We start from the raw sequence: 27256 nt of genomic DNA, 5'->3' as shown, positions 1-27256 counted from the left end.
TTCAGGACTATGCCATTTTAGACCTTTAGGACCAAGCTTAAAGTTGCCCTGTGGTTTTAGAGGTTATAACTTTGTAACGCTTTTATGAAAATAGCTAAAACCTGTTTTTAAAGGCAGCTGCTCAGCTTTATGTGACTTTGAGAGGCCTAAAACAGTAAACCTGTAAATTATAGCATTTTAGAAACTACACCCATCAAAGTATGAAAAATCTACTTTAATAAGTTTGTTAACCCTTTAAGTGTTTCACAGGAGCTAAAACAAAATGGAGGTGTGATTTAAAATTAAACAGTCACAATGTATTTAACCCCTTAGTGACCAAGCTCAATTGCGCCCTGATGACCAAGGCCTATTTTTGAAAACCGGCATGTGTAACTTTTTCTAGTTATAACTTTAGAATACTTTAGCTTACTCAAGTGTTTTGGATTTTTTTTTTCCATGACATTTTGTACTTCAAATTAGTGGGAAATTTTGATTTATATATTTAGCATTTATTTATGAAAAAAGGTGAATTTGGTAAACATTTTGAAATAAAAAAGCTATTTTCAGACTTCAAATGATAGTCTGTCTACCCAAACATTTACCGTATCTCAGCTTTGTGTTGGTGTCATTTTAGAAGTGCTCTTTTGTTTTATTATGACACTAGAAAGATCACAAATCGGACAGCATTCTCTCAAATTTTAGAATCAATTATTTTAGCGACCATTTCATTTCTATAGGGGTTTGGAAGTTCTGTTAATAGAAACCCCCCACATATTAAACTGTTCTATTAACTTCATCCCTCACACAGTTCAAAACAGCAATAACTTTTTAATACTTTTGAGCATCTTAGGTGTCTTTTTTTTCCGGGGCAGGCTGACGTTTTTATTGCTACCATTTTGGGAACTTATTACATTTTTTATGTGTTGCTAAATGGCGATTCGGACATATGAGCGCATTTTTCCGTAATGGGGTTCATTGCTGGACACTGTTTTTTTTTTATTTTTATATTATTTATTGTTTTATATGTTTTAGGGTCTTTTAGGATATTTTAATGAATTTCGTTTTTTTACAATTCTATCATGATCATGTAATCACTAGTTCATACTAATGCACTACAATAACCATGTATTGCAGTGCATTGGAAGTGTCAGCCGCATAGGCTAACAGGAATCTACCCGGTCCAGTCTTGGGCTGGACCGAGCAGGCAGAAGCTGACGACAGACCCGGGGACCGTGTCTAAGGGGGTAATGACGAAAAACTCCACACAATCTGATACCCAATTTCTCCCAAGTATGCAGATACCCTATATGTGTTGGTAAGCTGCTGTATGGGCACATGGTTGGGCATAGAATGGAAGGACCGCCAATAAGAGCAGATATGTATTGTCACATTTTACAGGCTATAAAATGATATTTTTTTTGTAATTTTGATGTTGGGGATTATTTTATGAGGGTTGAGATCCACTTTTCAGTTACATTATTTAGGGGGATTCAATTGCTAACTGATGAGATTTTATTAACTCTTTCTTGGTGGTGGTTAGAAAAATCATTAATTCAGGTATAGGGTTGTTAGTTTATCTGGCCGTTCACAGCATCATAAAAATAATATGTTATCTTTATTCTAAGGGCCACCACGAGTACGGGGATACCCATTTAAAACTTTTATGGTTGACTTGTTTTGCAGAATATAAAACTCATTTTGTGAGGTTACTTGTTTTTACATCACCATGTATTAATGGACATAAAATTTGTTATTGTTTACAGAGCTGTTTCAGGGCTTGTTTTTTGCGGGACAAGCTGTACTTTTTATTGATGATATGCCGGGGTAAATGTTACTTTTTGATCACTTTGTATATGTAATGTTTGCTGATTTTCACATTTTTATGTTGTATTTGATTTTTATTATAGATGGGGCATTAGGGGACTTTTATTCTTTTTTAAATAATTTTTTTTATTTGTCCTTTTTGTTTAAACATTTTTATGACTATTTTATTTTGCCCCAGGGTGGGTTCAGTGTAATATACTGCAATACTAATGTATTGGAGAATATAACATAGTCAGCCTATGAATTCTGCATAGGCCAACAACAGCACTGTTAGATCATTCTAAAGGCATTTACTGCCGGCAGCCTTGCGGTCCTTCATCAGACCTCAGGGCTGTCATAGCAACGATCTGCACCTAAGTGTCCTGTTGTTACTGTGGGAACCCAGCTTTAACATCATGCCGGGTTCCCGCTTTGATCGCCCGGGCTCAGCTTCTGTAACTACCTACACGTTGTGACATACAGTTACGTTATGGTGCGGGGAGGGGTTATATACATGTTTATTATTGAAGTGACCACGCTGTGTTGTAGTGTTTCATGTGTAAATAAGCAAGTGGAAAGTGCAAGTCTACCCTCCCACTTCTTACTTTCTAGACTCACTAATACCAAATCATGATAGAGCTGTTAATTGTTCCCTGTATGCAAACGGGAGAATCTGCTTACTGGATCCACTTAAAGGGAACATGTCACCATAAATTTCACGAATTCAGTTAGTGACAGGTTCCAGTAGAGCCCTATTAACTTAACCAAAATTTTTTTCACTCAGATTTCCATATAATTAACTTTATAATTTAGTTTGGTATCCCGGTGACATCTACAGCAAGTTGAGGGGGCATGGCCTCCTTGAGCTGAATCCAGCAGCTCCTCCCAATCTCTTCTCAACATTCAGCAGTAATGTTATGTGACCAGGGTGTCATCATCTAAGGTCCTTCACCCTCCTAACATTAGCTAACTGTATTCCGTGCATATATCTGATCACATGAAATCAGAACATTCCTGCATGGAAGTATGGGGAGGAGTAGAGGTTCATGGAGGCTCCTATGATTTCACAGAAAGGGTAGTTTACTCTATAAGAATGGCAAAATCTGAATGCAGGCCTACATAGCCATGTGCCCCTTCCTCTCACACAACCTGCATACCCATGTCCTCTTTTTTTTCTGATCAGCCAGCATCTCCATGACCCTCTTTCAACATTCAATGTCAGACATTTTTACTAATCTGGGTTTGATTTTTGTGTCATAAGTAGCTTTTATTAAATGTGTTTATTTTTTTCTTAAAGACTTTATATGCAGCCTTGCCTGCTCTACTGGAAAGTAATCCCTTCACTGATCCAGGCAGTCTATCAGATGTAGGCGACTTAAAGAACATGCCTGAAGGTATCCGAGGCACCCTTGCCATTTACCAAGCAACAATGGATTTAACTCGAGAGTGTGAACTACATCCAGATCTTGTGTCACAGACGTTTGGATATCTATTTTTTTTCTCTAATGCTTCACTTTTTAACACCCTAATGGAAAAAGGTAATGAAAAGTTACTTATAAAGTTAAAATGCTATATATTTCTTTTATGACATTTGAATACAAAAATACTTGGCAACATGATCTGTTTTTAAATAATTTTCCTTTGTTTTGTTTTAAATACTAATGCTTTGCTAAATCCGCAATGATAGATATGTATCTGGTACCTTTTATAGTGGTATTGTGGCAGTATTGGGCTAAATTGTTGTGTTAGCACCTCACAATAGAAACGTGGGCTTTGGTTTGCAGTTTGGGCACTCAGTATCTCAAAGGCTTGCCATCTGCTAGGACATGTTGCCGGTTGGAGCTCTGCTACATCATTAACTAGTTCATGTGACCAGGGTGATGTCATCTAAGGTAATTTACCAAGTTATATTTGTAACGCCTACCCTATTTATGTATCTAATCACATGAAAGCACAGCATGCCTCCACGGAGGCATGGGGAGGAGTAAAAGTTCATCAGGGTAGGATGTGGTTTCATTTGATCAGATAAATAGGGTAGATGTTGCAAATAGAACTGGGTAGAAGACCAAAGATGACATCACTCTAGTCATATCATATGCTGAGAAAAAGCATGGGACATGGAGAAGAGTATATGGGAAGGGCCAGATGAGCAGGCCATACCCCCTCTGTTGCCAGGTAATATAACATAATGTTGATTTATGGCGATGTGTGAGATGCCCCAGTGGAGTCAGACGAGCCATAGAGATTCAATAAGCGTTGATGACAGGGGCATGGGGGGGGGGGGGGTCGATGGAGCCCCCTCCCCTCCTCCTCCCTCTTTTCCTACCCACACCAGCCCCACTCATGCCCCTCCCTTATTTTTGTCTACTTTCAACTGTGAAGTTAATTCCAGATTAGGAGGATCTCCCACCCCTTCTTTTCTGAGATATGAATTGTAAATCCCCACGGCTCCCCCTTATTGTACTGTCTTAGATTTTCTTGTATAAGTTACTATACTCACTAAAGTGAATAGGACTCTGTGGGAACTTGTCACTAGCTGTATTTGTAAAAAATGTGGTGACAGGTTCCCTTTTAACTTGCTCATTCAGACACAAATTGTACAGAGAAAAAAGTGTATGGTACTTTGTATTGCTTAGGGCAAGATGTCACAACTGTAGTTCCATATACTGTTGGGCAAAACATGCTGTGTAATATACTAGGTTGATGGAATATTCAAAAAATGTACTTCAGCAGGATTCATATATGGTTAAGCGTTTTGGATCACAGATTTGGACTGTGTATTCTTTGGATGCCATAGTAAACTTCCCTGAGTGGCGACCACTAGAGATGGGCAAATCGATTCTAAAGATTCTAACTTCGGTTAGAATTTCAGGAAAATTTTGATTTGTCATGAAGCCGAAGTTGACGCTGATTCATGGGAACGTAGTTGTTTTTTTCCCTCTTTTTTCAGCTAAATGGGCGTGAGAACAACATGTTACATGGGGCAGAGAACTCTGGGAAGGAGAAAGGAACACCCCCGATAACATCTGCAGAACTATAAGCCAATCAGCGACCAGCAGGCTTATGTGATGTCACACAGCCCTTTAAAACCCAGCCATTTTACATCTCGGCACTTCACACTTCATGTGCTGCCTGTAGCGTCTAGTTGCTGCTACTGTTCTGTGTAGTAACGATTCTTGCTGCAATCCCTGGTTGTTCTTTAAGGGGGATCTGTTTACCCCAAATAGCAGTTCTATTTAGTGACAAAATCGAATAGGAAGAAATCTGTTTGACTTTCTTGCATCTGCAGTAGCGATTTCGTTATGCAACTGCTGTAGTGATTTGTGGACCTCTCACTGGGTGTCAGTTGTAGGGTATATGTATAGCGCTCATTTGGGGCTATAGTTTACTGACAGATTTACGTGTCAAATCCACATAGTTTATACAGTGATTTTTGCAGATATTACACTGTCAGTTGTGGGGTATCTGTATAACGCACATTGCCATACCTTTTTGGGGGCTATAGTTTACAGCCAGATTTACGTGTCAAATTCACGTAGTTTATACAGCGATTTTTGCAGAAAGGACACTGTCATTTGTGGGGTATCTGTATAACGCACATTGCCATACCTTTTTGGGCTATAGTTTACACCAGATTTACGTGTCAAATCCACATAGTTTATAACCCATTATGTCAGACAGAAAGGTGGCAGGTGAAGAAGGCAGAGGTGGCAGCACAGTAACGGGAGGTCGCTGCAGGGGTGACTCTGTGAGGCCAGAAGTGCCATTGTCATCTAGCAGCAGAGTGTTGATCAACAACCCAAAGGTTATTGAATGGTTGACTAGGTCATCCAATTCCACAAATATAACATCTGACAACCCCAGCCAAGAATCTGTGGGTTCCTCAGATACAACAATTAGTTGGCATGGCCCAGGAGCAGGTCAGAAGCCCTCACAAGTCCTCAACCAGCCTCTGTCCTGTTCCTTTCGCGCAGCCAGAGAGCTACTAGATGGTCTGGCGTCAATATTCAGCAAGGACGAAGTGTTTGAGGACAGTCAGTGAAGCAGTGGCAGTGAAGAGGTGGGGCAGAGTTCCGCTGCTTCCTGCAGAGCATACTGACACCAGTGTGTCAATGATGATGTAGCTGATCGCACTTGGGAGCTGGGTGTAGCAGGGGATTCATCATCGTCAGGCGAAGAGAGTGTCAGCTTGCGCGTCAGGCAGCAGAGCAGGCAGCATGTTACTACTGGGGCCCTGAGTCAGCAGGGTGGCAGCAGTGTGAGAACTGGAGCCAATCGTCCGCGGGGTACAAATCCCGACTCACAGGTCCAAGTAAGCAGTGGCACAGGGTTCAGCGAGGCAGCAGCGGTAGTAGTCGCTCAGTGCAGTAAAATTACCACCTCGGCGGTGTGGCAAATTTTTGTAAAGACACCAGAGAAGCCGAGCATAGGTATATGTCGTATCTACGGGCAGAAAGTGAAGTGTGGCCAGGGAGCTAACCTTGGCACCACGGCCTATGTAGTGTCACCATCCAATGGCTTGGGAGAAACGGGTGTCAGATGTGGTCCATCCTGCAGGCGAAGCAACAGCAGCAGCACCTAGTGGCACACATGCTGTTTCAGCAAGTCAAGGCTCCAGCACCTCTGCCAAAAGAGCTGTTGTCTTTGACATCATCTCGAGGTCCAGATGCTCCTGCTCCTCGCTACGCATGGCGCCAGCAGTCGTTGAGCGAGGCGATTACAAAGAGACAACTCTATGCGTCCAGCCATCCTAAGGTGCAGAAGCTGACCGTGCTCTTGTCGAAGTTGTTGGTACTGCAGTCTCCCTTTCCAAGTAGTGGACTCTGCACCCTTCAGAGAACTAATGGCTTGTGCCGAACCGAGTTCCAAGCCGCAACTTTTTTTCCAAAAAGGCACTGCCAGCCCTTCACCATTATGTACAACAGAAGGTGGGCCAGTCCTTGAGCTTATCAGTTTCTTCCAAGGTGCACGGCAGCGCGGACGTGTGGAGCTGTAACTATGGTCAGGGCCAGTACATGTCCTTTACAGCCCACTGGGTGAATGTGCTTCCATCCCAGCCACACCAACAACTTCCACAAGAGACTGCACTTTCTCCTCCACGTTGTCAAACTGCTGCTCCTGCGCCAGTGTCCGCCTCCTCCTTCTCCACCACCACCTCAGCCTCCACAAGTGCTGCTCCATCATACCACATGTGCAGGGCACAGCGGTGTCACACAGTTTTACACCTGGTTACCTTGGGCGAACGAAGTCACACAGGGGAGGAACTGCTCCGTGTCATGCAACAGGAAATCAATGTGTGGCTTTCTCCGTGAACCATAGTGACAGACAATGGAAGGAACATTGGGGCACATTTACTTACCTGGTCCGTTCGCGATCCAGCGGCGCGTTCTCTGCGCTGGATTCGGGTCCGGCCGGGATTCATCAATGCAGTTCCTCCGCCGTCCACCAGGTGGCGCTGCTGCGCTGAAGTCCGCTGGAATGCCTCGAAATACACCGGCCTACCCAGGATGAAGGTGAGTGAAATTTTCGCGACACAATTTTTTTTTTAAATGCGGCGGTTTTTCCGAATACGTCGGGTTTTCGTTCGGCCACGCCCCCCGATTTCCGTCGCGCGCATGCCGGCGCCGATGCGCCAAATTCCGATCGCGTGCGCCAAAAACCCGGGGCAATTCAGGTACAATCGGCGCAAAACGGAAATATTCGGGTAACACGTCGGGAAAACGCGAATCGGGCCCTTAGTAAATGACCCCCATTGTGTCCACGCTGCATCGAGGTGGTATGGTCCATGCGCCCTGCATGGCGCACTTATTCAATCCAGATCAATCCAGATCCAATATAGTCAACAAGTTCCTGAAGTCTTTTACCCATCTGCAAGACATTCTAAAAATGGGCAGAACACTGTGCACGCACTTCAGCCATTCTTACAAAGCCAAACACACCCTCCTTGAGTTGCAGCGTCAGAACGGCCTACCTCAACATAGTCTGAGATGCGATGTTTCCCATTGGAATTCCAGCCTCAATATGTTAGACCACTTGTATGAACAGAGAAAAGCCATTAATGATTTTTTGATGATGCAAGTGGACCGTAATACTCCCCTGTGTAACTTTGACGTCAGCCACTGGCAGTTCATGCGTGACACCTGCCGTTTGCTCAGGCCCTTTGAAGAGGTCAAGTTAACGTCATTCCACTGCTTCATGTCCTGGTGCTGCAAAATCTGTCTGGTCAGGGCACTGGAGAAGTGGAGACTACATCTCATGGCCACATGAGTCCGGTGGGGGATGAACTGGAGGAGGATGAGCTGGAGGACATTGGAGCACAAGCAGAGTCTGGTGAAATCAGTGGTTTTTCCACTCAGGTGAGTGGAAGTGAAAGAGAGAAGGAGCAAGAGCATCCGGAGGAGGTAGAAAACGTGGCAAATGACCCAAAAGCACCGTGGCAGTATAATGTGGAGATGGAGGCCAGGAGTCCCTCAGAGTCACTTGTGAAGATGTCCTGCAGCATGCTACTTTACCTAACTAGTGACAGCCGAATAGTCAATATCCGCCATAGGGATGACTTTTGGCTCTTCACCCTCTTGGACCTTCGCTACCGGGCAAAAATGGGTGACTTTTTTCCAGCTGCTGAGCGGGAGAAACAACTAGCATACTATAGAGCAGTGGTTGCAAACCTATGGCACGGGTTCCAGAGGTGGCACTCAGAGCCCTTTTTGTGGGCACCCGGGCCATCGCCCCAGCACACCAGACAGGACTCAAAGAATCTTCCTGCAGTTCCAAGCAACTTAAAAGATGCTCCTTTCAGTCATATTTTGATACTTACTTCGCTACTTGGGACTGTTGGAAGAGTGAGAATTAGACAGGGTCGAATTATTTTTGGAGGACCTCCTGCTGGGCCCACAATTCTGTGTACAGAGGGAACCTGGAAAGAAGCTAAAATGATGAAAATTTTCCATCTAAAATGATTGAAAGTTGTTGAACAGGGAGTAATAATTTACTGCTTTAATTTTTGGTTGGCACCTCGCGATAAATAATGGGGGTTTTGGGTTGCAGTTTGGGAACTCGGCTGCTAAAAGGTTCGCCATCACTGCTATAGAGAAATACTGTGCACACAGTTGGCCGCTGCCTACTTGGCCTACTTGGACAGCACTTTACCCCCTCAGGTAGAGGATCCCATGGACTACTGGGCAGCCACACTTGATGCGTGGCCGCAACTTGCGGAGTTTGCAGTAGAGAAGCTGTCCTGCCCGGCCAGTAGTGTGGCATCAGAGTGGGTGATCAGTGTGGCGGGGGCCATCGTTACCCCAAGGAGAACCCGCTTGTCCACTCGTAATGTGGAGAGACTGACCTTTGTCAAGATAAATCAGGCTTGGATTGCCCAGGATTTCAACCCGCCAATGCCTAATACATCAGATTAGATCAGCCATGACACCTCCTCCAAACGTTGAGAAATGGGTCTGGGTTCTAACTACCTGCCTCAGCCACTATTCTGATGCTGCCACCCGCCTGATGCCACACATCTGCTGCCAATTGCTTCATCTGCCTCCTATCATCTTTACCAGGGAATGGAATTGTCCGCCACCTCTACACTATATCATGGTGCCACTCTGCAGGCTCCTGCTGCTGCTACTGATGCCACCAACACACAATATCATCGTGCCACTTTGTGGGCTCCTGCTGCTACTGATGCCACCTTCACACTATATCATTGTGCCACTCTTCAGGCTCCTGCTGCTGCTGCTACTGATGCCACCAACACACAATATCATTGTGCCACTCTGTGGGCCCCTGCTGCGGCTGCTACTGATGCCACCTTCACACTATATCATTGTGCCACTCTGTGGGCTCCTGCTGCGGCTGCTACTGGTGCCACCTTCACACTATATCATTATGCCACTCTGCAAGCTCCTGCTGCTGTTGATGCCACCTTCACACTATATCATTGTGCCACTCTCTGGGCTCCTGCTACTTATGCCACCTTCACACTATATCATTGTGCCACCCTGCGGGCTCCTGCTGCTACTGGTGCCACCTCTACATATATCATTGTGCCACTCTGTGGCCTTCCATGTTGCCGCCACCTCCACACCTCTGACCTCATGCTGCTGCTGGTGCCACCTTTGGAGTTCTTTTTTGCCAAAGGCCTGATTTTTTTCTGGAAAACTGTAATTTATAATGGATGTGGCGTCTCCAATCTGCTGCTACTGATGCCACCTCCACACTACATCATTGTGCCACCCTGTGGCTCTCCCTGTTGCTGCCACCATGTTGCTTACACCTGTGGGCTCCTGCCGCCACCTCCACACTCTTATCATTCTGCCACTTTGTGGCCTCCTGTTGGCGCTTCTGCTGATGCTGCCGCCACCTCCATACTCTGTCATTGGACCACTCTGTGGCTTTCCATGTTGCTGCCATTATGTTGCTACCAGCTATGGGTTCCTGCTGCTGCCGCCACCTCTACACTCTTATCATTGGGCCACTTTGTGGCCTCCTGTTGCCACTGCTGATGCTCCTGCTGCTGCTGCCACCTCCACACTCTGTCATTGGACCACTCTGTGGCTTTCCATGTTGCTGCCACCTGTGGCCTCCTGTTGCTGCTGCGGATGCTGCTGCCGCCACCTCTACACTTTTATCATTGTGCCACTTTCTGGCCTACCATGTTTCGGCCACCTCCATAATTTGTCATTGTGCCACTCTGCAGCCTATTCATGCTGCTGCCAACTGACCGACGTTTCCCTATAACACCCTGTGATTTCCATAATGATGTTTTCACCCTCCACCACTCTATGACATTGCCAGTGTTTAGTTTTCCCCTTCATTTCATCTGCCAGAAGGATGAAAAGTGTCACGGGTGGTCCCGCGATCCATATCGCGGTCACCCGTGCCTCTCGCTCCCCGCCTGCGCGCCACAAGCGCAACTTACGAGTCCCGGCTCCAGTCCTGGCCTCTTCAGTTCCGGCTGCCGCTGCTCCTCCGTCCTCGGCTAGGAGCCGGGGACGCGCGCGCACCAACTTCTGCAGTGTGCTCTTTATGTGATTTTCCGTTGTGACCCTGGTTCTGCTTTTGACTTCGCTCCTTTGCCGCCTGCCTTGACCTATTGCTAAGTCTCTGACTCCGATCCTGTGCTGCCCGTCCTGACCTCCTGCATGTCCCCGACTACAAGATTGCCTGCCGTTTCTGTACCCCAACCTTGGCTGCCATTGCGGACAAGTCACGCCTGTGGAACGACCTGGTGGTACCACGCCGCAGCAAGACCAACTTGCTTTGCGGCGGGCTCTGGTGAAAACCTGGTATCACTTAGACTCCGGGTCCCAGGTTGTGGCTTGTGTCATTGTCCGCAGTGGTCCAGAGAATCCACAATCGTCTGCTGAGGAGGCCTTCACGAACTTCAAGTCCAAGTTCGCTTCAGCCCCAGTACTGGTACGTCCCGACACAGAGAAGCCTTTCCATCTGGAAGTAGATGCATCCTCGGTGGGGGCCGGTGCAGTGCTCACGCAGAAGGGTTCCAAAGGCCGAACTGTCACCTGCGGATTTTTCTCCAAGCGTTTCTCCTCCGCTGAGAGGAATTATTCCATAGGAGATCGTGAACTGTTGGCGATTAAGCTTGCCTTAGAAGAGTGGCGTTACCTCCTGGAGGGAGCTCGGTTTCCGGCCACAAGAACCTTCTCTACCTCCAATCTGCTCAGCGACTAAATCCACGTCAAGCCCGCTGGTCACTCTTCTTCGCCCGGTTCGATTTCCTCATTCATTTCCGCCCTGCCGAGAAGAACATCAAGGCTGACGCCCTTTCTCGTGCCTCGGATGTTCTTGGGGAGGAACCGGCTCCTCAGCATGTCATTCCTCCTGACCGACTGGTACTGGCTGCGCCTGTGGATCTTCGTCAACTACCCCCTGGCAAGACATACGTACAACCTGCTCTACGTAGGAAGATTCTGTCTTGGGGACATTGCTCATGTGTGGCTGGGCACCCTGGGGTGCAGCGTTCTATCACCCTCATTTCCCGGTTTTACTGGTGGCCAGATCTGGCCAAGGATGTTCGGGATTTTGTGGGTTCCTGTGCTTCCTGTGCCTGAAATAAGCCGTCATGTCTCAAGCCTGCTGGTCTTCTTCTGCCGTTGCCGATACCCAGCTGTCCTTGGACTCATATCGCCATGGACTTCATTACGGATCTACCGCCTTCTTCTGGCAATACGGTCATCTGGGTGGTGACTGACCGATTTTCGAAGATGTCCCATTTTGTCCCTCTTCCAGGTTTACCATCTGCTCCACGTCTTGCCAGCCAGTTCTTCCATCACATCTTCAGACTCCATGGACTTCCCCAGCACATCGTCTCTGACCGTGGGGTTCAGTTTGTCTCGAAATTCTGGCTTTCTCTGTGCAACCAACTTCAGGTGAAATTGGGCTTCTCTTCCGCTTATCACCCCCAGTCCAATGGACAAGTGGAAAGAGTTAACCAGACCTTGGGCTGCTATCTACGCCATTTTGTTTCTGCCCGTCAGGACGGTTGGTCCACTTTGTTGCCGTGGGCAGAGTTCTCCTATAACTCCTTGGACTCTACATCCGCGGGTTCCGCCCCATTTTTTGTTAATTATGGATTGCATCCCCGTCCTCCTCTGCCCCTGCCTGTGCCATCGGAAGTTCCTGCTGTTGAGGAATTGGTGCGGGACTTTAAGACCATTTGGGAACAGACTCGTCTTTCCTTACTACAGGCTTCAGCTCGAATCAAGTCCCAGGCTGATAAAAGACGCAGGCCTTCTCCTGTCTTCAATCCTGGTGATAAAGTCTGGTTGTCCTCCAAGTATGTCTGACTTAAGATTCCTGGCTACAAGCTTGGTCCTCATTTCCTGGGTCCCTTCAAGGTGCGGAATCGCATCAATCCAGTCTCTTACAAGCTGCGTCTGCCTCCCACCATGCGCATCCTGAACTCCTTCCATGTCTCCTTGCTTAAGCCTGTTATCTTGAACCGCTTCTCCCGACAACTCTCCGCTCTTGTGGCCGACTCCTCTGACATCTATGAGGCTAAGGAAATCCTGGATATGAAGACAGTGAGGGGTAAGCGGTTCTTCTTGGTTGACTGGAAGGGGTTCGGGCCTGAGGAGAGATCTTGGGAGCCCGAGGACAATATCTTAGACCAGGACCTCTTGCAGAGATTTCTCCAGCCCAGGAGGAGGGGGAGGCCGAAGGGAGGGGGTACTGTCACGGGTGGTCCCGCGATCCATATCGCGGAGTCACCCGTGCCTCTCACTCCCCGCCTGCGCGTCGCAAGCGCAACTTACGAGTCCCGGCTCCAGTCCTGGCCTCTTCAGTTCCGGCTGCCACTGCTCCTCCGTCCTCGGCCGCGCGCGCGCGTCCCCGGCTCCTAGGGCGCGTGCACACCAACTTCTGCAGATTTAAAGGGCCAGCGTGCCGCTAATTAGCGCTGGCCATTTCTGGTAAACTATTTATTCCTGCCTCTTCCTGTGATCCCTGCCGGATCTTTGTGCCCTGTGCCTTGGAGAAAGCTTTGTTTATGCCGTGTGCTCTTTATGTGATTTTCCATTGTGACCCTGGTTCTGCTTTTGACTTCGCTCCTTTGCCGCCTGCCTTGACCTATTGCTACGTCTCTGACTCCGATCCTGTGCTGCCCGTCCTGACCTCCTGCCTGTCCCCGACTACGAGATTGCCTGCCATTTCTGTACCCCGACCTTGGCTGCCATTGCGGACAAGTCACGCCTGTGGAACGACCTGGTGGTACCACGCTGCAGCAAGACCAACCTGCTTTGCGGCGGGCTCTGGTGAAAACCGGGTATCACTTAGACACCGGTCCCAGGTTGTGGCTTGTGTCATCGTCTGCACTGGTCCAGAGGATCCACAACCTCGAACCCTGACAAAAAGCTTCAGGATTAATAGCCAAAAGCAGGAGTGGATACAGAAGACAGGACATACAAGTATCCCATTTGCTGCTCATCTCTGGATCAACTCCTGTTTGTTTTTGGCTTTAGAAATAATGATGGATTATTGACCGATTGAAAGAGGACACTGACGGGTGAAAAGAAGGGCAAAATGATCAGTGACGTCAATGCAAAATTACTGCCAACACCCTTTCCACTCTTTACGGGGGGTTCTTCATGTATCCGCATTTAACAGAACAGGTTCTGTAGTAATCTATGGAATCATCTGATGTCAGTGTAAAAAGAGTGCACTCTGATGTTACAGTGGGATCTTGTCCCTCAGCTCGGTCCTTTCGAGCTGCCACAGATATTACCTTGTCAGGCTGTGTTCCTGCTTCGCTTATTTGTTGATTTTTTCAAATTTAACAAATTCGCCCATCTCTAGTGACCACATTTTGGAGACTGCACCATTAACAGACATCATCAAAGGATAAAGTGAGCATTTTGAACCATCCAGTTGATTTTTAACTTTACATTGCACCTGGAGGTTCAACCCCTGTAGGGACAGGAAGAAAAGAGGTTAAATGTTGATCTCTAGTGTTCTTCCTGTACACAGGTCAGGGAGTACAAAGGGTCTCTTCTCCATCTCTTCCTCTGTGGCAGGGGGAGTTATGGACAGGCAGGGCACTCTTTTGCTTAAAATCTCAATCTTCCTGATCTTCCAAATGGTCTCCCAAATGGTTTCGGCCTACCAGATGGGGAAACGAGTTATATATTCCAAATATATCCCACTGACAGCTTCTTTTTTAATTGGTAGCACTTAAAGTGATGTTGTGGCCCTGCTATCAGCCCCCGAAACTCTGGGGCGTGGCCTGGTAAGTTTAAAAAGCCGAGTATAGTCTTTCTGGGGTTACTTTTGGCTTGTGTCTATTCGGGTGGTCGTTGCATGTGCCAGCTATTACCTGCATCAACAGGTGGGTGCAGATTCTATTTTATAGTCTGGCACATACATGGGAGCTGGAGGAAGTCTTCATTCTCAATTGTCTACTCCTTTCCTTCTCGCTCTTATAAAGTCTTTTTTTCTTCAGTATAGATGGAGGGAAAAATGGATTCTGACCTACATCCCGTTTCCGAGCCAACTTTATGTCTTTGGTTTAGGGAAAGAGGGGACTGTTTTCATACATACCCTTATCACTGAACCTCTTGTGGATCTCCTTTGGATTTAGATCTTGATCAAGAGGTTGTCTCATGTTCCTATCAGGATAATCTAGAGGGGGTTCAAGCTCTAGAAAGTTTTAAGGCATCATGTCGGATTCAGTTCTCCAGAGTATGTTTCTTCCTTTAGAAAACCTTTCTAAAGAAACAATCATGTACAATAAGATAAGCTATGAAACTTCTAGAACATTTCACATACAGTGGGGCAGATTTACTTACCCGGTCCTGTCGCGATCCCTGAGGTGCGTTCTCCGATGAGGATGAAGTCCGGCGCGATTCTTCAATATCGTGCGTCCATTTAACGTTTCCCCGTTAAGGTCTGCCGGAGTTCACCTTCTTCTTCCTAATGTATGTGAGTGCATGTCTTGCAACACAATTTGAATTTTAAATCCCGTGCTTAGTCCGAATCAGTCGGGTTGTCCATTGGCCACGCCCCACGATTTGTGTCGCATGCAAGTCGGCGCGATTGCGCCAAGATCCGGTCTCGTGTGCCAAAAACCCCACTTAAATGTGGCGCAGTATGTTCTCTGGTTTCAAAATCAAACAAGAAATCTACAAAATTGGATCCTCCGATTCTAGGACAAAATTTTGACACACATCAACAGGTAAATAAAGATTCCTCCTCAAATGAAAAGTTCCTTAAATTGGTAGATGCTAAGAAGATACCTAGACAAGGGAGTAAAATGAGACAATGGACCAGAAACAACTTTGCTAACAGATGCAACTCAGTTAGGTTGTGGAGCAAAGCTTCCTTCAGGTTATGTTCAGGGTCTCTGGCCTGACCCCCATCAGTCAAGTCAATTTTCAGACTTCAGCTAACCAAGATCAGTTTAGGAGACATTCAAAGAATGCTCACAACAGCTATAGGGCCTAAACTTAAAGATCCTGTCAGGAACTACTATGGCTTATCTCAGATACCAAGGAGGCAGTCAAGCTCCAGACCTTCTACACCTCTCAAAAAAGATTTTCTACTTGGCAGAGAAAAATGTTTGCATGAACATTAAAGACCCACACAAGTGGTGCATAAACGACAAAGTGTATCAACAACTGTTTGCAAAATGGATCAAGAGGAAGCAATCCAGGCAAAATTCCAATGGCAAATTAGTATCTTTATGTCATAAAAACGCTTGTGTACAATGCGTTTTGGCCGTGTGACGCAGCCTTCATCAGTTAGAATTTAGAACATAACAACAATAATATTACATTCCTTGGTTGCAATAAGATCATTGGAATGTACTCCTCTGTTTCCTTTCTGTTGAGGATCATTTCTCTACGATCAACAGCAGTAATAGGAATTCATTCAATAGAGGTAACATATGTACAGTCAAAGTTCTTATTGTCTTCCATAGTGATATGTTATGACAACCCTTGTTTCAAATATCCTATTTTGGTTTTAAACTGATGGCCATTGAAATGCATCCGCAGGAACTGTACTGTATGGTGCAGCCCTCATGCTGGAGCCCACATCCAAGTCTACTACGTATACAGAAAAATATTAAAAGATTTTCCTGTACTCTTAGACACAAAAGAAGTGGTATTATTCCTTTGCAATGTTATTATTCCTCCCCAATGTTTTTGGAGGATACCTCTTACAGCTTTACAACCTTCGTCAAAGGTAGTCAAAAAATTTAAGCTGTGTCTTATTGTAGAATCTTTGGGTAAGCTTATAAAGAAACCAGCCATCGGGGACATGGTGGACTTGATAAGAGGCAAAGCCTAACACGCAATAAGCAACTGGAGCAAATAACAATCCCCAATATCACCCCCACTTAAGTCAAGAAACCCTTCCAGTGCTCCAACCACAAAGTGAAGAACAAAGTGTCCACTCCAGAGTTTCTCTTGAGTTCCCAGGACAGTCCAATCGTTTCGAGGGAATGGGTAATGTTTTCATAGGAGGGGGTGTCATTATGCTCCCACCATTTTATAGACTCCTCCCTTCTCAGCAAGGATCATGTCCAAAGCCATGCGATTCTGGAACGCCATGATGGAGGCCTCCACATGCATCTTGGATATAACTCACAAATCTATGTTGGTTACAATAAACACGGTTAACCGAATCAAAATTTCTGTTTATAGCTATCTGGGGAATAATGGACTCTAGACCTATCAATATCTGATTGTGGGCCTTTAACTCATGTGGGAGAGGGGAAAGGGCCGTTGGAGCAAGGTTCTAGACTTTTCCTGGTGTGTATTTTCACCACCACATAGTCTCCAGGCTTCAGGGTATGGGTCCTGAGGTCACTGTCTGGATCTAGAAGAGAATCAGAAACACTTTTTTGGACCTTTTCCAAGGCCTGGCTCAACTGTTTGGCATATTCCACCTGGTGTACTATAAGGGAAGTAGAGGCCTAATCTGGTTGCACAGCCAAAAAGTACCTCAAAGGGGATCAATCCTGTCTTTCTATTGAGGGTGGTCCTAATTGAATAGAGGGCAGTAGGAAGCCACTCAAGCCATTTATGGTTTCCCTGTTTCCTCCATGGCCTAAGGATCTTTAACTTGTGCAATTTAGTCTCTCAACCCTACCACTCGCTTGGGGTGGTAAGGGGTGTTGACAGGGTTTCAATCATTACCTGCCCAGTGAAGTGGGTTTCACGATTGAAACCTTAAGTCTCTGGAAATCCAAACCTGCAGAAAATCTCACTCACCGAATTCTTGGCTGCAGCTCTAGCAGTAGCCTAGGTCATGGGAAAAGCTTCTGGCCACCCTGGAAAGAGATCAGTGCACACAAGCACGTATTTATAAGTACCACTTCTTGGTAGCTGTATAAAATCCATCTGCAGTCTCTGGAAGGGATACAGCGGCTTGAGTGTCACCTTATGTGGGGTCTGTGGGGTACAGACAATACAGGCTTTCACTAGTCTAGTGAAATGGGCACTAATGCCTGGAGCAAACCGCTGGTGGTTTATGAGCGCTAGCATGGCTATTTTGGATTTGTGTGTGTGTGTCTGTGAGCTACTTGACTTACTGTTGGGTACAGGGCCCTGGGCAGGCACACCATCTCCCCCAGCATCCAGGTCCTATCAGCGTCTGGGCCCCAGTTTTCCATCACCCTCCTTCTCTTTTGATGACACTCGGGCCACCAGGGAATGGAACACCTGTGGATTAAACTCTTCAGGCTCTGTACTCACCATTAACACTACCGGACAGTCTGGGTTCCATCTGTGCAGCTGCCTTCGGCCCTTTTGAGACCACGTACCTATTGCCCATCCGTGTCATGTGCAGTCATTATCTCTGAAACTCATATTTTATGTTTTTTTATATTTTTATTTGTATTTTATGCATTGATTATGTATTTTATCTATGTATTTCAATATAGATCTCTGTTTATGCTAATCTAAATATAATTTAAACATTTCTAATATAGTAGAGGTGAGTGCTCAGCATTTTTGTATTGCTATTGGCTTCCATTTCTCACCTGTAAGACACACAGGTCTGTAGCTAGCAGCACCACCTTCACTATTTTATCCAGGTGGATGGGATTGTCTACCTTTGTATTTTGTATTGAATTGGCTTCAAGGATTTGAGAAATCACATTCTACATGTGGTGCTAAAATGGCTGCTGGGGACTCTTCTAAGAAGGCCTCTTCTGAAGTATGGTAGGGCATGCCATCAATTCTGGATCACAGGCCAGTCATACTTCAGTGAATGTCACCTCGATGGTTAGATGTCCATTCAGCCCTCCCAGAAAAGACGCCAGGGGGTCTCTTTGGGTAGAGGGACTCCAACTCCCACCACAGTTGTAAGGTGATTCCCAAATTAGATTGTTACCAGAGAGCAGCGCTGGGAGAAGCCACTGACTACCAAATAACTACATCAGAGAAGGATGCAAGGAAAATTAAAGGAAATATCAGGAAAATGTCAACATTGATAAACATCACTGAAGAATTATAGGGTTGGGAAACAAATCCGGGCCCGTCATGGTGGACCAATGGAAAGTACCAGCGAGTATAATTCCCATTTTCCATGACGTCCCCCATAACTGCACTACCTGCACATTTACCAGATGAATGGTTTAGGGAGGGACAATGACCTGGAGAATCTTTCTACCAAAAGAAAAGTCTCTAGTTGCTTGTAAATGGTGGTACTGCTTGGCAAAAGTCACAGGACTGGACCAATTGGCAGCTTTGCATATTTGTTTCAGGGATTCCTCATTCCTAGTAGAATGAGCTCTCAAGTTGGTTGCAATCCAAGATGATTTGGTTGATGCACAGTGTGATGGTAGTTTTGGAGGCTTTTTTACCTCAGTCTGGTGTCCATTTGGGAATACAATTAGTGTCAAGTAATAATAAAATACAATCTGAGATTTTAAAATGGGGTTCATTAATGGATAATTGAATGGATGATTCAAGAGGCTGTGATGGATATCATATTTCTCTCCCTCCACCATCTTGTTCATTTTCATACATTTGATGATTCAGTCACCATCTTGTATAATCTGCCCGGTGATAACTTGTTTTAGCAGTTTCTGCTTTTACTGTTTTTAGCTTTGACAGTACTAAACTCAAGGGGGAATATGTAGCCCTAAGATAACCACGTTATGTCACAAGAACATCTTGTGACACCCTGTTCTGGTCATCTCCAGGGAAGTTACAGAACTAGTAAAAAGGGGGGAAGGAAACTTATGGAAACTTAAGAGAAAGAAAAGAGTCCATTAATGAGAAATAGCAACTAAAGGGCTATCAGCGTAATTTCGAAGAAATAGCTCTGGGGATTTCATTGGAGGGACTCATTTCATATTTCAATAAACCAATCATAAACACAAAGAGCTTTGAAGAAGTATACGCCTCATGTTGATTCTATGATTTCTATATAATCTGCTGAAATAATAAAGCAGAAGTGAGTTAGACAACACACCCTGTGTGTGTCCTTTAGGTAAACTTGCTTCTCCAAGTGAAATAAGGTGTAAAAGGTGTGATATTTGCACAATTCCCAGCACAGTCACAGAGAAATGTGACTTCTACCCCCTGTACGTCAGTTTGGCATGGACGGGGTGGTTCACAACTGCGCACTCCCTATAGCCTGTACCTGTTCAGACGCAGGCTATGGCAATATTCCACACAAGGTCAGATCTGGCGTAGAAGAGTCCTTGTGGTGCAGCGCATCATTGCGCTGCAAGACACCCAGGTCCAACAAGTGCCAGAGGGCAGAGCCAGCATTATACTCTTGGGCAATTAAGATCAGCCTGTAATCAATTTGCCATGGTATGTACATCCCTCAGCTTTTAGTGTGTGCCTCTCTGACACAAACGGGTGACTGTAATGAACCTGTCCAGCAACAGCGCAACCACAACCAGACTTTTTGCTAGCTATCAGACTGGGTAAATGGTGGCTAACTACCCCCACAACGTCCCTGAAAGCTATCACCCTGCCTACAGCAGATATACCACCTGCCAATTGCAAACCAGCTATCAGGAACCTGCTAGAAGACCCTGGGAGACTCTACAAGTAGACAGCAAATACTTACCGTATTTTTCGGACTATAAGGCGCACCAAAAATCCTTTAATTTTCTCAGAAATCAAAAGGTGCGCCTTATATATGAACTTATACAGAAATGTACTACAGACAAGATGTACTGTACATTTACCAGTGTTTAATAGCTCCATCCCCAGAAATTTCCTGCACCTTCCCACACAGTATACAGGGTCCCTAGCTCCTGAAGTGCCCTGGCACCACAACTAACATTGTGCCCATCCTGCCCTCCCCTAGCACGGAGAGACCGTAGCTGCCATAGTGCCGACCACGAGGCAATCATCATCATCAGTAAACAATCCCCCATACCTGACAGCCCTGTAACAGGGGAAAGAGAAGGAGCCACAGGGAACCCCACAGGAATAACACCCTGGCTGAGGAGGGAAGGAGAAGGGGCACAGGGAGACCGCTTAACCCCTGCTGCATCACCCTGCATTAACCCCCAGCAGCCATACCTCTGAGATTGGAGCTCTCTGACACGCTGAAGACAAGTTTCCCGGGAAGTGTAGCTGGCTTGAACTGTGCACAGATTTTTAGGTACTGCATTTGATCCTGCGCCTTATACTCCAGTGCACCTTATATATGAACCTAGATGTCTTAGCAGGCATTTATTAGAGGTACGCCTTATAGTCCGGTGCACCTTATATGGTACTTCGTCTGGCAGCTGCTTGATGGTGGAGTGGACAGGTAATGGAATAAAGATATAGACCAGTATTCACACTGGAACACAAAAAACAAGCACAAGTCTGAGACAGGGAAAGTGGGGTCTCACCAGGTCACACAGATGGAAAAACAATAAATACAGACAAACAAGCAGAGTTGGGCAGAACCGGGTCAAAGCCAAGATGGTTGGTAAGTGAAGCAAATACACAGAAAATAAAAACAAGACAATAGCACTAGATAGCAAGATATGGCTGCATAACCAGCACCCTCTGAAAGGACTGGCCAGAAAAAACAAGTTCAAACACACACCACACCCAATCAGTGTTGGGTGTAGTAGAAAAATAGCAATTTTCACTTTACACCAGAGGTTATGCATTTATGTTTTAAAAGCAACTTTGGCATTGAAATTTAAATATACCCCTAAATAAATTCCAGTGCGGGTGTTTCAAGAATGGGCTATCTCATTGGGGGCTTATTCTTATGCCAATTTAAAGCCATTACAGTTTTCAGCAAGTACTATAATGCCCATAGTGGTCTTTTGCTTCTGAGCCATGTAAAATTTTTATGGAAAATTTTAGGATCTATGATTAAAGACCACTTTGGTCTGTTAGATGATATCCTTTTTCTTGCTGTAGTAAGTGCATGAGAAATGAAAGAAAAAGCCTCATTTTTACTATCAATCCTCTGATTGCTTGATCAAGCTCATATTGAGCAAGCACAGTGCAATTAAATGTAATGTACTGTGTTATTCTCAGTAGATTACATGCTTAGTAGATTACACCTGAGTCATGTCTGAAAGCAGGACCCAGCCATCAGAAGACATTGCACAGCCCCAGGGCACTTGTCGGACCGTGGTACTGCCGTCAGAGTATCGGAATACCCCTGGATAGCGGCACAGAGGGGTATTGATACTGATCCATATTTAAAGCCCATTTCACACTTCAATCATGCTTAACTGCAGCGTGTAAGGGGTTTACAACCGCGATCGGAAGAATCTCTTATCGCAGGTGTTACATGCGGGTGTCAGCTGTAACTTCTGGCATTGGCTCCACTTGACAGCTGGTCCCAGAAGCAGGACCAGGGTCGGACTGGGGTGCCAAGGGCCCACCAGTGAAATTAATTCAGGGGGCCCACCAGCTGCTTAATGGATACGTGCGAGCCACTCCCATATATATTTTCATTGTGTTTCTGAACGTGCTGCAAATGCAAGGTGTGAATGCAGCCTGTGGCCATGTTCACACATTGCGTTTTTGGTTGTGTTTTTAAAGCTTAGGAAAGACGATCTGTTCCTCTTCCATTTTAATGCATGTCTTTTTGCCATTCAGTAGACAAACTTTAAATTTCTGCAACAAAAAAAAACTTAATGTGTGAACGCAGCCTCAGGGCGGGTTCACACGTTGCGTTTTGGTTGCTTTTTCATTGCGTTTGAAACGCATTACAACAGCTGATGAGAGTTAATTTGCCTAATTACATTACCGTTTACGTTTGATAACGCATTGTTAATACATGTGTTAAAAAAACGCACGTGTTAACACGTTCTTAACACATGCGTTAACATCGTGTTTAGGATGCTTTTTGTAAACGGAAATGTTAACAGTTATATAATTAGGCAAATCACCTCTCCTCAGCTGTTGTAATGCGTTTCAAACGCAATGAAAACATAAGTCAAAACGCAACGTGTGAACGCAGCCTCAGGCTTCCTGCACACTACACTTGTGCAGTTCTTGGGATGCAAACAAGGGTCCCATGGAATGATGTTTGAGGGTTGCTTGTCATCGGGATGTAAGTACATAATAATAGCCTGAACCGCAAACATGGTTAGGACCTGCTCTGTCTATTGCAGCTCAGACATATTCACAGCCATGTGCAGGAGCCCATAGAAGTGAATGAGGATGTGTACAACAATCCTGCAGAAAACAGGCCTCAGGCTCAATGCACACTTTTTGTTTTTGATGAGTTTAACTTCCTGGAATTTGTATTTAACATCTATCACCAGGATGAAGGATTGTAAACCAAACATACAGACATACTGGTGTGTGCCCCCTCTGGCAGGATCTGCTGTTCTTTAAGGTTGTTGTGCCCTTCTTTTTAAGAAAAAAGGGCTTTAAAATTATGCAAATTAGTCTGAGGGGCTCCAGGTTCCATTAACTCCTATGGAGCCTGAGCCCTTCAGGCTTAGTTACATAATTTTAAAAGACTTTTTAACAAAAAAACAGGGAATAAGAAGGTAAAAGAAGGCCAGAACCTGCCATGTGCTTTGTTTACAATCCTTGATCTGGTGATAGATGTCCTTTAAGGACTGCACATGTTACATGTATGTCCGTAACAGGTTTCAGGTACAGGCAATCCCCTTACTTAAGGACACCCAACTTACAGACGGCTCCTAGTTACGGATCCCTCTGCCCACAGGTTTTTATTTGGAAAAACCTGCAAACTTTTGTTTGCTGTTTTTACACAAAACTACACCAGGACGGACCTGATGGTTTTGCCCAGCGGCTGCTTTATCCAGCAGATACATAAAGAGGCCTCAGGTCGCTGTCACTTGTTAGGGTTTTGATTCCGATTTGTAACGGATTCAAAACGCACTGGGATGGCCCCAATTGCATATTTGTTTGTATAGAAACAAATGTGATCGGCAATCAGCGCCGTTGTCTTGTATTTCTTAATCTGCGGGGTCTCAGCACTGAGACCCCACTGATCAGTAAGTTAAGCCCTATCCCTTTTCATCACTTTTTATTCAAATGTTTGTGCATTGAAATGGTGATGAATCTGCAATTTGGACACCATGACGGGTGGGGGGATCGTTGATAATACTGAGGCTGCAGTCACACGTAACGTGGGGTATGCTGGTAATACTGAGGCTGCGGTCACATGTAACCCGGGGTATGCTGGTAATACTGGGGCTGCGGTCACACGTAACGCGGGGTATGCTGGTAATACTGAGACTGCAGTCACACGTAACGTGGGGTATGCTGGTAATACTGAGGCTGCGGTCACACGTAACGCGGGGTATGCTGGTTATACTGCGGCTGCGGTCACACGTAACGCAGGGTATGCTGGTAATACAGAGGCTGGGGTCACATGTAACGTGGGATCTGCTGGTAATACTGAGGCTGCAGTCACGCGTAACGCAGGGTATACTAGTAATACTGGGGCTGCAGTCACACGTAACGTGGGGTCTGCTGGTAATACTGGGGCTGCGGTCACACGTAACGCGGGGTATGCTGGTAATACTGAGGCTGCTGTCACACGTAACACAGGGTATGTTGGTAATACTGAGGCTGCGGTCACATGTAACACAGGGTATGCTGGTAATACTGAGGCTGCGGTCACACGTAACACAGGGTATGCTGGTAATACTGAGGCTGCAGTCACATGTAACGCAGGGTATGCTGGTAATATTGAGGCTCTAGTCACACGTAACGCAGGGTATGCTGGTAATACTGAGGCTCTAGTAACATGTAACGCAGGGTATGCTGGTAATACTGAAGCTGCGGGCACACGTAACGCGGGGTATGCTGGTAATACTGAGGCTGCGGTCACACGTCACCGCATGTATGTTGGTAGCACTATACATAAACTGAAGACCTGAATTGCTGACCATTTGTCAGATATACAAAAAAAAGAGTATAGAAGTTTCAGGAGCAAGCCTTCATTTCCTTGAAGTTCACAACAGGAACGATTCTACTTTTTGCTTCTATGGAATAAAAAAAAGAAAGCAAACTGGATATTGGAACTGAAATTGAAACTAGATTTCCACATGGTATAAATTAAAAAGGGGATTTATTTACATATAGTAATGTATTCATTGTATTCAGGTCATATTGCTCAAAACTGGTTAAGCAGTAAAAGTAGCATTTTATGATTGGTTCTGATTTGTTTTAAATTGGGAAGTTTAAAGTGTGAACAGTAGCCATGATGAAGAATAGAAATAATTGAAACCGGTAGCTGTTAAATATGGACTACAGATATGCTATGTAATGTTTTAACATGATAGAGAAGTGTAAATTTTTTTTTACAAAGTGCTGGATTTTTAATAATTTTTGAAGCATGTATAATTTATGAAGCATGTACAGCCATAGGGCATATCCTTTGCACTTGGACTAGTGTGGGTCAAAACTGAAATACTCACAGGTGCTGCTGTCTTATAGATGCATAATACTCTCTTTTGCTCTATAGTGTCCAGTAATACCTTAATTGTAAACATTCTCCTGTCAGTGAATAGAATCAAGTGATATATAGATCGAATGCTTGCATTCCGGAATGTTATTTATCAGTGACTGATAATATTAATTAAGTTCTGCAGTAGGTTTATCATATAGATAATTTTGGTTACCGTATGGCCACATGAGAAAGGAGTAGAATTATACGCCGATTCCTTTCTGGTCTGGCAAGAACTCCACTGTGAAAGGTTAAGAAGATTCAGATGAGGACAAGCATAAATGCCTGTCCTCATAAAAGCAACCCCTGAGCTAGAGCTATGAATTTGGGGTTAGAGCTTTACATTAAATCGGTGGGGTAGCCAGCATGTTTCTCCATCATTAGTAAAATAGATTTAGCCCTTGATTAGTCTTCATTCTCCATTGAGATCTTATCAAATCTATGGAAAACAGACAAAGACTAAACACGCAACATTTTTAGGGAAAATGTAATGAATTATGAATTTGATATACAGGAGTAGAGCATAATCATCTGTACCCGCCAGTGAGCCCTCAATGTCAGATGGGAATTTCACCACTAGTGCATTCTCTCATTTTTCATTTGCTCCAATGGTAAAATCAAGAATATTATTTATCATTATAGCGCAACTCCGGCAAGGTGGCCATCCATTAATCACCACTAGTGCATATTGGAAAAACCTTTCTCTTACTGCCAAAAAAAGACACATTGAGAAAAACCTAGCCTTTCCAATTAAAGTCATGGCCATAAGTTTTGAGAATGATATAAATGTTAATTTTTACAAAGTCTACTGCATCAGCTTTTATAATGGCAATTTGCATATACTCCAGAATGTTATAACAATTAATGTTAACAGCAATTAATTGCAAAGTCAATATTTGCCTAGAAAATAAACTTTTTCCCCCAAAACACATTTCAACTTCATTGCAGGCCTGCCTTAAAAGGAGCAGCTAACATTGTTTCAGTGATTGCTCCATTAACACAGGTGTGGGTGTTGATGAGGACAGGGCTGGAGATCAATATGTCATGATTAAGTAAGAATCACTCCACTGGACACTTTAAAAGGAGGCTGGTGCTTGGCATCATTGTTTCTGTTCAGTTAACCATGGTTATCTCTAAAGAAACACGTGCAGTCATCATTGTACTGCACAAAACTGGCCTAACAGGGAAGATTATCGCAGCTAGAAAGATTGCACCTCAGCCAGACAGACTGATATTCTGAAAAAGGTACAGGGAGTGGACTGCTGAGGAATGGGGTAAAGTCATTTTCTCTGATGAATCCCCTTTCCGATTGTTTGGAACAGTTGTCTCATGCCAACTGTAAAGCATCCTACAACCATTCATGTGTGGGGTTGCTTCTCAGCCAAGGGAATTGGCTCTCTCACAGTCTTGCCTAAAAACACATCCATGAATAAAGAATGGTACCAGAATGTCCTCCAAGAGCAACTTCTCCCAACCGTCCAAGAGCAGTTTGGTGATCAACAATGCCTTTTCCAGCATGATGGAGCACTTTGCCATAAAGCAAAGGTGATTACTAAATGGCTCAGGGAACAAAACATAGAGATTTTGGGTCCATGGCCTGGAAACTCCCCAGATATTAATCCCATTGAGAACTTGTGGTCAATCATCAAGAGACGGGTGGACAAACAAAAATCAACAATATGTGACAAAATGCAAGGCATTGATTGTGCAAGAATGGACTGCTATTAGTCAGGATTTGGTCCAGAAGTTGATTGAGAGCATGCCAGGGAGAATGGCAGAGGTCCTGAAGAAGAAGGGTCAACACTGCAAATTCTCAAAACCTTTGGCAATGACTGTACTGCCATAAACTTCGCAATTGGAAAAACTTGGCCCTTACCTCCAATGTCATTAAATACACATTTTTGGTGTTGTCATAACTAAAAAGGGCAATTATAAATATGGGTTGTGTAGTTTGTTTTTGTAAATAGTTTTGGAAACATCAGGTCAGCTCATCTCTAATGCACACATTATTTTCTCCACAACCTGATGCTGGGTGGAGATGGCCTGCCTAGAAAAGTGACAGCTACTGGTAATCATGTATTGTGAAACAACCACCGCCATA

At 45.0% G+C, this 27256-nt stretch overlaps 1 protein-coding gene and 1 long non-coding RNA gene across 7 annotated transcripts in view; one reads left to right on the top strand and one right to left on the bottom strand.

Annotated features, from left to right (window-relative positions):
- The window catches only part of RASIP1 (Ras interacting protein 1), a 600616-nt gene that overhangs the window by 476873 nt on the left and 96487 nt on the right, over window positions 1-27256 (top strand). For all 5 annotated transcript variants that reach the window (XM_072110521.1, XM_072110522.1, XM_072110520.1 and 2 more), the window contains one exon: window positions 3080-3320. In XM_072110521.1, the coding sequence (XP_071966622.1) occupies window positions 3080-3320 (241 nt within the window). The remainder of the gene's footprint in view (window positions 1-3079; window positions 3321-27256) is intronic.
- Window positions 1-27256, bottom strand: part of LOC140064067 (uncharacterized) — a 109301-nt gene that overhangs the window by 48787 nt on the left and 33258 nt on the right. The window lies entirely within an intron of this gene.

Source organism: Engystomops pustulosus, chromosome 6 (genome assembly GCF_040894005.1).
Source record: "Engystomops pustulosus chromosome 6, aEngPut4.maternal, whole genome shotgun sequence".
NCBI classification, from domain to species: domain Eukaryota; kingdom Metazoa; phylum Chordata; class Amphibia; order Anura; family Leptodactylidae; genus Engystomops; species Engystomops pustulosus.
The sequence above is the reverse complement of the archived record's forward strand: the minus strand, read 5'-3'. Positions and strand labels throughout refer to the sequence as shown.